General features: G+C 36.3%; 1 protein-coding gene and 1 long non-coding RNA gene across 4 annotated transcripts; one reads left to right on the forward strand and one right to left on the reverse strand.

Moving 5' to 3' along the window:
• Positions 1-2,718: 2,718 nt before the first annotated feature.
• ttc14 (tetratricopeptide repeat domain 14) lies at positions 2,719-10,966 on the reverse strand. 3 transcript variants are annotated; one of them, XM_024279109.2, is made up of 13 exons: positions 10,369-10,502; positions 9,815-9,942; positions 9,353-9,552; positions 8,654-8,738; positions 8,440-8,569; positions 8,152-8,307; positions 7,667-7,738; positions 7,387-7,506; positions 6,137-6,259; positions 5,055-5,172; positions 4,243-4,349; positions 3,915-4,102; positions 3,625-3,828 (listed from the first exon to the last, which is right to left on the reverse strand). In XM_024279109.2, exons 1-13 carry the CDS (start codon positions 10,500-10,502, stop codon positions 3,776-3,778), a joined length of 1,614 nt encoding a protein of 537 aa, XP_024134877.1. In that variant the 3' UTR covers positions 3,625-3,775. The 3 variants fall into 3 exon arrangements, with proteins under 3 accessions (XP_024134876.1, XP_024134874.1, XP_024134877.1); XM_024279108.1 differs by having other exon boundaries at positions 2,719-4,102; positions 8,152-8,277; positions 10,369-10,966; XM_024279106.1 differs by having other exon boundaries at positions 2,719-4,102; positions 10,369-10,966.
• A 201-nt stretch (positions 10,967-11,167) lies between these two features.
• LOC118598678 lies at positions 11,168-13,167 on the forward strand. Its single transcript, XR_004947774.1, has 3 exons — positions 11,168-11,270; positions 11,694-11,831; positions 12,860-13,167. It is a non-coding gene; the product is annotated as an uncharacterized LOC118598678 (long non-coding RNA).
• Positions 13,168-13,603: the final 436 nt, after the last annotated feature.

Below are 13,603 nucleotides of genomic sequence, written 5' to 3' on the forward strand. Positions count from 1 at the left end.
ATACAAAATCCGTTACTGGTCCACAGAGCTACACTGCCCTCAAGTGGCAGACAGTAAAACTGCAGTACCGTTCTATTTCAATTGCAGTAGTATTTTCTTTGACAGAGGGTGCCTGCGACTTGATTACTTCAATGGAGGCTAGCATTCTTATTAATTTGGGCACGTTTATTATTATTTGTTACATTTTAAATATATATTTATTAGGATTATATTGAAATAATTATATTCATCTTGTGCAAATTGGAAAAAAATAGCTTAGAATTGTCTGCTTTGTATGGTTCTATGTCATTTAAAGATCCACTCCACTGGTGATTTTAACATGTTCTTGTAGCATTTTTCTAATGATAGAGGACAGATATATAAAGAAAATTAAGCTTAAAATAGCTTTTCTGAGCATTTCTTTATTCAAATCACTTTGAATCAGGAGCAGACGAAAAAGGTTGTTGGAAAATCTTGTAAACGTGACATAGAAGCTACTAAAGCAAGCCACAAGCTCCCTGCTCTGCTCCATTCTGATGCATCCGCTTCAGTACTAGATCCAGACTTTCCTCATTTGAGCTGGCATCTGGCTCAAAACTGTTGTTACATTTTTGCCAAAAAGTTCACAATCATAATTAAAGGACCACTTTTATAATCGATCATTAGATGACTGGAGGGATAATTTAAATTTAGCTTCAAATAATTACATTGTTCTGTTTTTTGGGGTTTTAAAACAGTCTAGATCAAAATTGAGCTTTTATTCTCTTCAGGACAGAAGGTGAGTGATGGCTTTTACCAAACTCCTCCAATGACCCCTCAGTCAAGTGTAACAGCCCATACTCACTATATCTCTTTTAGTCAATATTTTATGATATTAAGATGTCATCCATCCAAGACAAGACGCACCGGATCAGGACTCTGTGTGGCATTAAAGTGAAAGTCTCTTCTCCGCCTGCATTAGTGCTTAATCTGTCCTAACAAGATAGACTGGAATGTGGAGCTTCTCCAGAGCATCGCTGATGATGGGAACAGTAATGATGGAGGAGGAGAGGGAGGCCGCTAAGCCTGGAGAAAGCTCCTTTGGCTTGAGGCGATGCACGGTTGGGCGCACAAGTCACTGATGTGTGTGTCCAGTTATTAAATCAAACGTGTGACACCAAGAAGCTTAAAACACCAATAAGCCTAAAGGACACTTTGGATTTAATGCATTTAAGTTGCTGAGTGAACTCATGTGTTTGCTAGCATCTGTTTAAGGCTCGAGTTTACTTTCTTAAACTATATTCCAAAAAAAAAAAAAAAACAGTAAACAAAAAGATGCACCTCAAACGATTTAAAACTTTGCAAAGATTTCAAATTGTTTTTTTAGATATACACCTTTGAAAACTTTTCTCAAAATCAGCACAGTTGAGAGAATTAATAAGAAAATTATTAAAATGAGTCAAATTATTTTTGCTCCATTCTCCTGACCATAGAAAAACTGGATTTAAGACAAAAACAAACTCAAATGTCCCAGTCAGTTTTGTTTCACGTTTAAAAATTAAAATATAAAGTTTAATTTTGACGAGTTAAACCATCTTAGATTTATGTCCTACGAATAAATTCTAGTTCTAGATTTTGTGAGGATTTTACTAAGATGAGCCAACTTGGACCAAGGTTGCATTCTTATTTTGTTCTAAAATGAGTCATTTCCACCTGTTTTTGTCACTGTAATCAAAATTAACTACAATTAGGAACATTAAAACCTCAAAAAACACAATTCCTTGCTTAGAACTGGTAAAAGCTGATTATAGTTGGGCTGTATAACATTCAATTTTAGGCAATTCTAACAGCTTTTTTTAAGCTTATTTTTCACTTTTTTAATGCTTGTATTGAACTTCTCGTTTCTAGATTTTGATGTCTTACTATCGAATTTCTTGTAAAGTAACGATGAGATGCTGCACGTAGAGATAACTTTACTGCTTTGAAGAGATTTTTTTTTCTTAAGGTTAGTGTTCTTTTCCTATATTACGTCACCTCTTTTGTTTTGTTTTTTAATAATCAAAAAACTTGATAAAAGTAAAGAAAAAAAATTGGTATTGGACACTGAATTTTTGTTTTCACACTTCTTTTCCTCCGTTTTATATTTCTAACCTATTTACTTAAACCCTTTACTGAATTTTTCTCTCACTTCAAGCATAGTTACAAACAAAAAGGTACTTACCTGTTCAGTTATTGTTGCCCTTTTAGTAAAATCAGGTATTGTTTAGGAAATATCATTAAACTAATATCTATTGTGCAAAATTACATTTCATTGAAATACTTATTCATAGGTCTGTAAATACAGTATTATGCCAGTAGAGGGCGGTGTAGCTTCAATAAAACATTTTTTTTAAACAAACGATTAACCTTTTAATCATAATTACCTAGAAATTGAAGCAATTTCATCAAATTTGGATTAAATCTTGATGTTAAAGTTATTTTTTTTATCATGAGACCCAACTCTCTACATTGAAGTTGATTTAAATACATATTGAATTTGACTAAAAGTTTATTTTTATATACAAAAAACTCCAAAATAAGCTGTTTCAATTGTAAAGTTCACTTATTTTATCCCCTTTAAAGTGTTAAAAAAATGAACATTTTGTTTGTAAATGGATGGTTAATAAGTGTAAAGTATAAAACAGCAGAAACGTGTAAACCTGTAAATGTCAAAGCAGGAGCGCGGTGCTTTCTGGAGAAACATCACCAAGATTCCAATGATTTCAAGTTTCCAAAGCGCTTTATTAGGCGACCTCACAGGTAATCACTACAGCTGGAAATTTACACCATGCGAACCTTCACATAGATCTGCAAAGCTGAGACGCTGAAGATGTTTAACAAACCAAAGACAGACGTCACATCATGGCACATGGAGAAGAAAAAAAGGCAGTTTTCTTTTTTGTTTTCTTAAGACAGCCTCTTCCTAACACTGGGGCCGTGTTTTGTAAACAATAACGTGCATGTGAAAGGTTCAATGAATGCGATTTCAAACTTGTAAAATGGTTTCATTAGTTTTATATGTTCTAAGAATGTAATTTAAAGAAAAAAAAGATGCAGGTTTTGACATTTTTTACTCGATTTTCCAGAAAAAATAATGTATTTAACCCAACACTGTAGACTGGAGACATGAACTGATTTGGCGATTTACGTCTTATTTTTTTTCACAGAACAAACGTTTCTGTTTTATTTTGGATTGGTGGCTTTGGCTTGACTCCCTTTTTCTTTCTCAAACTGTGCGATCTGGTTAAAGATCTCCAGCAGGTTTGCGGGGAGTTCTTTTTTCGGCCCCGTCCCACTCTGTCCGTTCTGATTGCCGGCGTTGATCTTCCCACGTCCCGATGTGTGGCCCTCGTCCTCTGACCTCTCCTTTCCTGCTCCCTCTTCTTCCTTCTTCCCCCTGTTCTCGTACCTACCACCGTCGAAGGAGGTCCTCGAGGAGGAGTCGTGGCTTATTCTTCTTTCCAAATTTCTGGAGTTTCCCGAATATTCCGATAGGAAGCTGGATTTGCGGGAGTGCTCCACCTCGACTGATGAGCAGGATGACCGTCTCGTTTGATTTTCCTCAAAGCTGCGTCTCCTCTTGGATTCGTCGTCTTTTCTGTCTTTCCTGTAATCTTCCCTCCCTCCTTCTATGCTCAAATTCCTCCTTTCTCTGCTCCTCCCTCTCCCCTGGTCTCCCGGTGGGCTCCTGCTCTGCCCGTCTGTCCTCCTCTTGCGTGAGGAGTCAGAGTCGTCCTCATCTGAAGCTGCCGAGACAGAATTCAACTGACCGGCGCTCCTAGCTTCCCTCCCCGCTACCTCGTCCTCCCCTCCGAACACCGGCCCACCTGTCTGGTTAAGGAAAGTGGCGGAAGTGTTGGGGGGCTCGGGGTACCATTCCACCTCCTCGTCCTCCTTCCTGTCCCTCTCGCTCTTACCCTCCTCACTCTTCCTGCTTTCCCTGGAGGAGATCCGGCGGTGCCGCTTGCTTCCGCGGTCCGACTTCCTTCGCTTCTTTTTCTTCTTCTTGGATCTCCTGCGTGACGAGGATGACCGTGAGGAGGAGGATCTAGAGGACGAGGAGGATGGGGAGGAAGAGGCCGCCCGCTTCTTCTTCTTCTTCATTCTACGAGTAAAAGACAGCCAAGCGGGAAGCGGTTCATTTCAACAGCTGGTTTCCTCAACGGTGATGGAATGTTGTTCAATTTTTTTTTTTTTTTACCAGCTGAGTTTTACTGAAGACTCTTGAGAGACAAGTGGACGTACCTCTTCTCCTCTTTTAAGATCTTACGCAATTTCTCAGCGCTGGTCTGACTGGTCTTAGCTTTGACTTGCTCCTTAGCAAGCGCTTCCTCTCGCAGGCGGATAGATTTCTTTACAGTCGACAAGCAGGCCCATTTTTAAAGCATTTTCACCCAAAATATATCCACAAGTACACAAAAAAGCAACATTCATTCAGACAAAATTCATCCAAAATATAGAGAAAATTAGGAGTTTAGAAAAGATTGAAAACAGCCTCAAACAGAAAAAGGTTTGGAGATATAGAAAAGAGGAGGCACATTTACCATGAGGGGAAAAAGGAATGATCATAGATTTTCAGAGGTGCAATCAAAGCACAGATGAGTCCACGTTACCGTAGTTGCGGCAGGGACACCCGTGTCCGGAGCGGGAGCGGTCGTTTACATCGTGCAGTTGGTGGTTTTCACACCCACAGGACAGGGGGGGGGACGAGGCCGTGGCAGCCAGCGGGGTCAAAGGCCAGGGTGCAAGAGTCACAGACACACCAAACACTTCCATCAGTCTTACAAACCACACCGTAGGAGAAAAGAACGTCTGATCTGTGTTTGTGCACTTTCAGTCACAGAACAAAGACTGTTATAAAACTCATTATTTTCAAAAGATTTGATCACATGACAAATGACCTGTTTATTCAAGGAAGTGTCTCAGATTACATAAACATTATTTTAGTCGCTGCTAAAAATTCTAAAACTTTTCAGTTTCTTTTCCTGCATAGTTTGAACCCGAGTCACATCAGGAAGAAGTCCAGTTTCTCCAGCATGTTTGTGCATCCCGCTCACCTGTATCAGGTCAGTGATGTTGTGCAGAGCCTCCTTCGCCTCGGGGTTCGAGTCGTCCAGAGACAGCGCTCTGCGATAGATTCCCTCTGCTGTCACCAGTTTTTCTTGTTCTTCCAGCCTTAAGATACGAGATAAAGAAAACAAAAAGGAATTCATTTGAAAGGAAAAGCAGTAAATGCTTTTAGACATTCCTGTTTTGAGTCCTCTTTCTGGGAAGTTGATGTAGAGTTTAGACAAAAACCTTAAAAGCTGAAGGAGATCATTTGAAACGTTTTATACATTTTCTGCAGTTGTTCTGGAATCAGCTCTCATTAAAAAAAAAATAATTCACATCAAAATCCTTACAAACGTACGGAAACCGAAAACGGCATACCCTACTTTTTTTTTTAAACATTTTCTCGTGATTAAGAGATCCACCATCTCATAATCATTTTCTCATGAAGCAGAGAATTTATCTGTTATAAATCTCTTTATTTTGTGGTTAACATAAAAAATAAACGCTCTGTAAAAGTTTTTTTTCCTTTGAAAACAACTCTTGTGGAGTGTTTTCCTCTGCTTAACCACAAAAAGAAAAAAAAGTGTTGGCGTCTCAGTGTGGAAATGGGAGACAGGGACACTACAGTATGTTCTTCATCATCTTGTCATCACAATAAAAAGATTTAAAAAAAAAAGATTAAAAAAAAACAGTAGGGTAGGGTGTTATCAGATTTCATACTTAACTTGCACTGTCTTTTTTTTATCAGAAATGTGATTCTCAATCTGTAAATTCAAAGGAATTGTAAAGCTAAATTTGATCAAATCTCTGTTTACTTCTGAAGATGTGATTCATGTTACAGATCTTAATTTTGCATTCATTGTTGTGCAGATGAACATCACTTTATAATCTTCTGACACAAAAATCTAAAACAAAAATCCCATTTTAAAGCACAAAATAAACAGTTAAAAGTTCTAACTGGATTTCGACCTGAAAACAGACTTTAGAGTTTAACACACTAAACTAACACACACTAAACTTACATAACAAAACGGGTTTATGAAAGACACCAACTTTAACAAATAAAATGGCCCCCCCACACACTTACTGTTTTCCTCTCTCCACCAGCGTCTGGCAGAGGTATTTCTTGGCGTTGCGGTGATCTGGACAGTTTTCCAGAGCGAGTTCAAAGTCTGATATGGCTTTCAGGAGGCCGCCTTTGTTTGCATACCTACAAACAAATAAATGTTTAGGTGGATTTCTACATGACACAGAAAAGAATTGTTAGTAATTAGTAATAAATTGTTTATTATTAGTTGTTCCTTTTTTTTAATGGAAAAGCAGTCAATACAAAAAAAAGGTTTTTGCAACTCAAAGCTTTTCCATAAAAAAAATAAATAAATAAATAAAAAAAAAAGTCTCAAAAGTTTAAAAAACCTCATTGAGAGCAACGTGCAATGTAATGAAAGTGGAAGCTGTTTCTACGGCTAAAACTATGAAGGGCTTTGACTAACTAAAAAATTTATAGAACATTTTTCCAACCATATCGGTTTGAACAATGGAGAAGAAAACATTAAACTTTTGTTTTCTGGTTAATTTTTACAATTAAGCTTTGAACATTTTCAATGTTTATTTTCCTTATTCTCCATTATACATTTTTCCTTTAGTTTTTAATCTGAAATGTATTTATTTGTTCATTTATTACATAATCAATGCCCCTTTGTGGCTTGTTGTAAAGGGTCTTTATGACTTCCTGTAAGACATCAGTAAGAGACCAATCAAACCTCCACAGGTGTTTTGAGTTAACGAGTTGATTACTCACAATTTTAAAAGATTAGATTTGAAATACTACTAATCTAAACTAATTTAAATCATAAAAAATAAATGCTATATGTATTTCTATGCGTAATATAATGACTCTATGAAATAAAGAGTTTCATTTGTAGAAAATATTTACTTTTATAGGACATTCTATTTTTTTGATTATAATACAACTTGGGTTACAAATGTTTCCTCACATTTAAATAATCTCAGTGGAGCATTAGTAACACTTAAAACTTTATTGAAACACCAATAATATTCTGCCAATATTTTAAGGAAAGTTTCAAACTGAATGATTTAAAGAGAATATCTGCACCTATTTATAAACTGATTTCATGCAAAAGCACTTTCTAAATCACTAAACAGTGCTGTAGTGGATGAGAAGGTAAAAAAAGAACGAGACAAAATAAACCTAAACGTTAGCCAAAGTAAGCATTTCTACAAGGAGCCTTTTTATTTGTTCTGTGAATGATAAACTTTTTGTTGATTAAGTTTTTTGTCAACATTTATGAATTATTATAGCTTAAAAAAACTTACAAAGCTCCTCTTGCCACCAACGCTTCCACATTGTTCATGTCAATTTCCAAGGCTTTGTTGTACTCATTCATGGCCTCAACATGACGGCCATGTTTGAAGTGGTCCACGCCGGCTCGAACGCTAAGATACACACAAAAACAAAAACAGAGTTCACATTTAGAAAAAAAACGAGAAGATGCCTGAAGCAGAAATACTGTTACTGGAATGTGACTAGGTTTCAATCATCATTGACATCCACTCTAAGTCTTTCCTTTAGTCAAACTTCAGAGTTTTGTGTTACCACTTTAAGGCCCAGGAGGCAGACTGCTTCTTCCTGATGGCAGAAGCAAAATCTTCCTCTTGAAACAGTTTACTGGAAAAAAAAAACAAGAAGTAAATCAATTTATTTCATCTAGAAGTTAAAAAAACATAGATATACTAGTAATATAAGATCATTTAAGCATAGCTAGATATGAAAAATCTTTACTGCCACAAGAGTATGGTATCATAACATCTCTTAAAGATCCTGTGAACTTGGCACAATACTCTTGCAGAAAATTGATCAGAGGTAAAAAGTGGCTCAAAAATCATTAAATGATCTGTTATTTTTCTAAGCCATAAACTGAGTTGCCTCATACAAACAAGATAACACTAATGTCTAATGTGAATATCAGAAAATTGTAATCTGACTTGTAGTTACTTTAGTAAACTTTATCAAACATAACCTGAAACCTTTGATCTTAAAACAGAGCAGAAAGCAGGTTTATCTACAGTCAACGCATTTACCTCTGCAGTCCTCGCATCATTGAAGGCGGGTGCCTGTCACTAATTCCTACTTTCTCCAGCAGGTACTCCACCACAGAGGGGTTCTGGTAACCATGGCAACTTTTCAAAATACATGCATATGTTTCTCTGGAATCAGCAGCAGCACAAACACTTCGACTAAGCAGAGGACAGAAAGCAGTTTTTATAGTTCTCAATAAATATGTAATTCAACCATTAAAAATGATTCAATTAGAACTTTCTTAAGGTAACATTGTTCCCAAAAGTGTCTTACAGTTTATGGATTTTTACCTGTAGTGTATAGGCATCTCTTCTTGGGTAATAACACCCAGTTTGATGTGCTTCAAGGCGGGGCAGAGAGAGGCCTGATGAAGCGACACTGTGATCTTTTCCTGGTAGCGATCGATGTCTTTCACTCCAGCTGCAAAGCGACAAATAAACACAGTATAATGAAAGGTTTAGATGTTTGTAGAGCATTAAAAAAGAGACAGAACCATCAACAAACCTCTGATGAAGTCTCCGATCTGATAATAGGACAACGGATCATCGTGGCTGCCACTGGAGGGAATTTCTCTCACATGACAAAGAGCCTGCATTGGCAGAGGAAACAAAGAGGGACATTGGTTGAAGCTGTGGAATAAAAATGTACTGAAAATTGTCTTGATAATTTCACAGATTAGTAAAGCTTGTTTATTAAGAGTAATAGGATTTACAGGTGTAAATGATGATGAACTCCCTCACAATATGGACTGACAGAGAATTCCTGATAACGTCATTAAGCAAATTCTCCAAAGATTATAACTTATTCGTGTTGCTCCGCTCGGAGATTCCTAGCAGGCAGAGGATTTACAAACAGGAGCTTTTATAGTATAACTGATAAATTAGAAGCATATTGCTTACAATCTAAGGCTTTCATCCTTACATGCGTAAATCTAACTTAAGATTAAAAGTCTCTTCAGACTGAAACTGTCACTCAAATTCCACACCTCCATTTGGTTTGATTTCACACTAGAAATGTTAGAGAAGATGCTTGTTGGAACACTGAGCGTGCATCGATCTGTGTCATTATGGTCGTTGGAATGGAAAAAAATCTTTAAATTGACCGTAATGACACACCTAACCAGGAAATGCGACTTCCTCTCTTAGGCTAACTTCTACAAGCTCAAAGCCCTGCTTCCAATGATAGATTTCAATATAGCCTCACCGAAAGCTCCAAGTCCTCTATTTCTCTCTTCAAACCGCCGGCCATGCAAATCAGAGTGAGAAAGAAGCCGTATTCTCGAATGTTGTTGATCCTTCCAACCACTACGTCCCCTTTCTCGAGATCCCTGTAGATCATGGTCCTTCTCTCCTCATACGACAACTCCATGAATAACTCCAGCGGTGGCATGGTGGCATAGGGCTCTAAAAAGCATTCACAGACAATCAGGAATGTATGAAAATATCTGGAAAAACCTCATTGTGCTTTTAAATCAACTGTAAAGTTGTGATTTACCTACACTTTTCTGTTCTTTTTCTATAACTAAATAAACAGTCAAAACTTGATTTTTTTTTCCAATTACAATTTATTTTACTTTTCTTAAGTAACACTTAAAAGGTTGTTTCTGTGATCTCTTTGGAACCAAATTAGATTTCAATAGTCACGGATGTGATTAAACCAGCACACCTGCAGCCTCCTCTTCCTCATGATCCTGTTCTTGAGGGGTGGCAGTCCTCCATTCAGGGCTAAACAGAATGTCAGCCTTTCTGGCAATGAATTGCTCCACCAGTGAGCTGCATTTCTCTGTCACCTTCCTGCAGAAAAAAGGGAAGACTTGTTTCAGATTTCTCATTGTTAAAAAATAAATTCATTTGGATCTTGAAAGGATGGAATATGTTTCATGTGACAGATGAAGAAAGTACAGAAATCTTTTTATTTTTTTAGAGGATTTATAGTGTTTTTAGGTAGAAAATCAGACATCTCTCATCTAAGGAATCTATTATTTATGTCAAAGATCTTGATTAAAAAACATTTCTGCGTGGAGGACTACATCAACAGTCTGCAAATCTAGCTACATTAAAAAGGCTAATGTCTGGTTTTAAAATATTATTTAATTAGTGCTTTCGGAATATGTTCTAAAATGTATATATATGTAGTTGCTATAAAGCCAGGCTGGAGTGTAACTACTTCCTAAAAAACACAAACACACTTCAGTGATTCCTTCTATGCAGAGACAGTACCTTTCATATGTAGCTTTGCACAGATCCGATACCACCGCTTGGAAATCTGGGTTTTCGGTTTGTTCACATTTAAGTTTACTGAACAGTGACTCTCCATGATACACGAGGCACTGCCTCAACAAGTCTCTGTCCATCCTCTCCTCTGTCACATACTTCAAAACGAAGAATACATTCTTAGCCGCTGGGTGGGTACAAAACGTAACACACACAAAATCGGAGAAAAAAAGGCGAATTTTAAAAGGTTAATGGATAGTTTGTTCACAAAATGTGTATTTTAAAAAATATAATTAGCTTTCATAAAGAATATATTAAGGAAATGTTTTGGATCGGAACTTTGTAATTGTTCTGGGTTGTTCTGCTAACAAGCTAACACAACAATGAGGCTAACGCGTCTGAGATAACGTCTCACGTGAAAATGCAGCGTTAAAAGATAATATACTGACGACTTTAAGTATTGTAATAATGTTCCATCCAAAACTACGACCACGATAACCGTAGGTATATTTTCTAAGCTTTAGAACACAAGTTTACTGAGGCATCCGAAGGTAGCTAACTGCACGAGACGAATGCGCAGGCGCACTGGGTGTCACACTGAAAAGCTTCCCTAGAAACAAATAACTGCTGGGAACTCACGAGGTCCAGGAACTAAAAGGACTAAATAAAACTCACCAAGAATCATTTACTTTTATTATTTTAATTTCCTTTTAATTAACAAACCTTGCAATTATCATGGCTTAATTGATTTTTTTACATGTTCCTGGCAAATGTGAACATGTTGTTATTTGCATGTAGGGTGGAGTGTCAGTGTTTGATATTGTGTATAATTGTCAATAAAGTTGATTCAAAATTAATCAATGTTTGGACTAGAGACTTCGGACTAAAGACAGGAAGCAGAGCTGGAGGTAGCAGAAATGACTAGACTGGGGTTTTTTTGGGAGGAATTGGATCGGGAATGAGTACAGTGGAGGGAAAGCTCACGTTAGAGGTTTAAAGTCAGAGAGGCCAGACTGAGATGGTTCGGACCATAGACATATATTTTATGACTGACTGTGATAAAAGGTCTGATTCAACAGTGTGGGCAAAGGAAAAACGGTGAATATGCTGGTTGATTGATACTGAGATGCCAGGCAAGAGGTCTTAAAGAAAATCAAAGAGAAAGTTTATGGATGCAGTGAAGGTATGGAGGCAGCTGGTGTTAGAGTAGAGGATGTAGAAGACAGGGTTAGATGGAGGAAGCTGACACGCTGTGGCAACCCCTAAAGGGAAAAGTCCAAAGGAAAATAAGAAGATTCTATCATCAATATCTGCTTGTCATTCTTTTTAAGGGTTACTTGAATTCTGAACTGGAGCCAAAAGCGCGGAAGTGATACAATTTGTTTTTGGATTGTGGGACAAAGCCAGAGGGTCCAGAGTGAAGCCACAAATTCTCAGAAGAACATGTCATTTCCACAAAGACCTGTGAGGTGAGATCACAGTCAAACTTTGAAGGCATTACAAAAAAACATTGTATTATTCATCATATAATTTATTCAGAAGTAAACTCCTCTCTAAAGTTAAAAAATGGATTCCTAAGAGACACAAGCCAAACAACAAATAAAACACATAAATGGTATGAAAATGATCTTATCAATAGAATTCTTAATAGTTTAGAAAAGAGTATGCTTTTGATTTGCAAGTATAAACTGTTATCTAGAGACAAACTGAATACAATGACAATCTTGTGTCAACATTTCCGCTGGAAACTAACTTATTTTTTGTCAGTTTACCATAAAACCTGTTTGTGCTGGTTTTAGCTATTTAATCATCCTGTTGATACAATGCAAATTGCATTCTTTTGAGTATTTCCATGTATTTTTAAGATTAGCGACAGTATATCTAGACCAAGGGCCACCAATTCCGTTCCTTGTGAGCTACTGCCCTGCTTCAGTAATTGCTGCTACCTGGATCAGGTGTGTTCAGTCAACCAAAAACTGGGCTGATTCAATTCAGATAATCAGCATCTATTGAAGCAGGGCTAGCTTCAAAACAAGCAGGGCGGTAGCCCTTGAGGAACAGGGTTGATGACTCTCTGATCTAGTGAATGCTTTTAGCTAATTATACATTTGTAATATATTTTGTATCTTTACTTTTGTAGAGGAACGATTTTATAAATCTGAATTTTTCCAAAATAAGAACCAAAAATATTGATTCTGTTGTAAAGCATCACTGATAAATGTCTAATATAAATATATTTTCTTTTTGATTGCATTTGACAATTTTACTAAGCCTATACCTAATGACAAGACAATCAGACTTTAAGACTTCAAGGTAATCCCATGTATTCATTATTTTTCTTCATTGTATCATGAAGTTTTTTCTATCAAGGTTTTTTCTCTAGATTTTTTTCCTTGCACGCAGCAAAAAAGATTCCTTCAAAATGTTTAGTCATTTTCTTTTTCTTTTGTTTTATTAAATCACAAGTGAAAGGAAATTAAATGTACTGGTTTTTCAGGTTTCCAGAAAACAAAGGCTGTCACTCCCATGTCATTTTCTGATAGCTGTGGGAGGAGTACATTTAATAATGAGCTTACCAGAAAAATCACTCAGTTCTTCTAGAAGTCAGAAGAAGCTCAACTCAAGATGACAAAGAAACTACAGTGTTTGATATTTGTTCTTGGATATTTTCTAGCCTGCAATGGACAAAGTAAGTGCATATATAATGAGTTAAGAATTATACGGTTTTTCTTGATACATTTAATGAGATTATCGTTTTAACTCTTTAAAGATGGTTAAATGAGGTAAAAATTAGGGTTTGGCAAAACATCTTCTTTAAAGAAATGCATTTATTTAGTTAGTTAATGTTTTCATTAACTAGCTGTTTTTACATAAGAGATATAATAATTTTGTGGTATTTTCTGTGACTGTTTATTATAGTCTTATTTGACAGTTCAAAATAATTATTAAAATGCCATCACAAGTTTCTTCAAATTTTAGAAAATTAAGAGATCTTTAATTTGATTGACTTCTCGTCAAATTTCACAACTCAAAATATTACAATTTAGAGTAAATACATTTATAAACAATAAAAGTAGTTGGATAATTTATGTTAAATATTTTAAACAGTGAGAAGCCTTTTAAATAGCAGTAGTTCTTGAAACATTCATAAGAAAAAACTATTGTACATATAAAAGATGTGTCTCATATATGTATTTTTGTCTGATTGCTGAAAGCAATCAGAGTATGTTGTTGTAATTCT

This window comes from Oryzias melastigma, linkage group LG4, assembly GCF_002922805.2.
Source record: "Oryzias melastigma strain HK-1 linkage group LG4, ASM292280v2, whole genome shotgun sequence".
Taxonomy (NCBI): Eukaryota; Metazoa; Chordata; class Actinopteri; order Beloniformes; family Adrianichthyidae; genus Oryzias; species Oryzias melastigma.

Coding starts and splice junctions, on each gene's coding strand:
- ttc14 (XM_024279106.1), bottom strand. CDS start 10,502: ATGGACAGAGACTTGTTGAGGCAGTGCCTCGTGTATCATGGAGAGTCA. Junction 8,570..8,653: donor GATCGGAGACTTCATCAGAG/GTTTGTTGATGG, acceptor GTCGCTTTGCAG/CTGGAGTGAAAGACATCGAT. Junction 4,350..5,054: donor ACATCACTGACCTGATACAG/GTGAGCGGGATG, acceptor TCGACTGTAAAG/AAATCTATCCGCCTGCGAGA.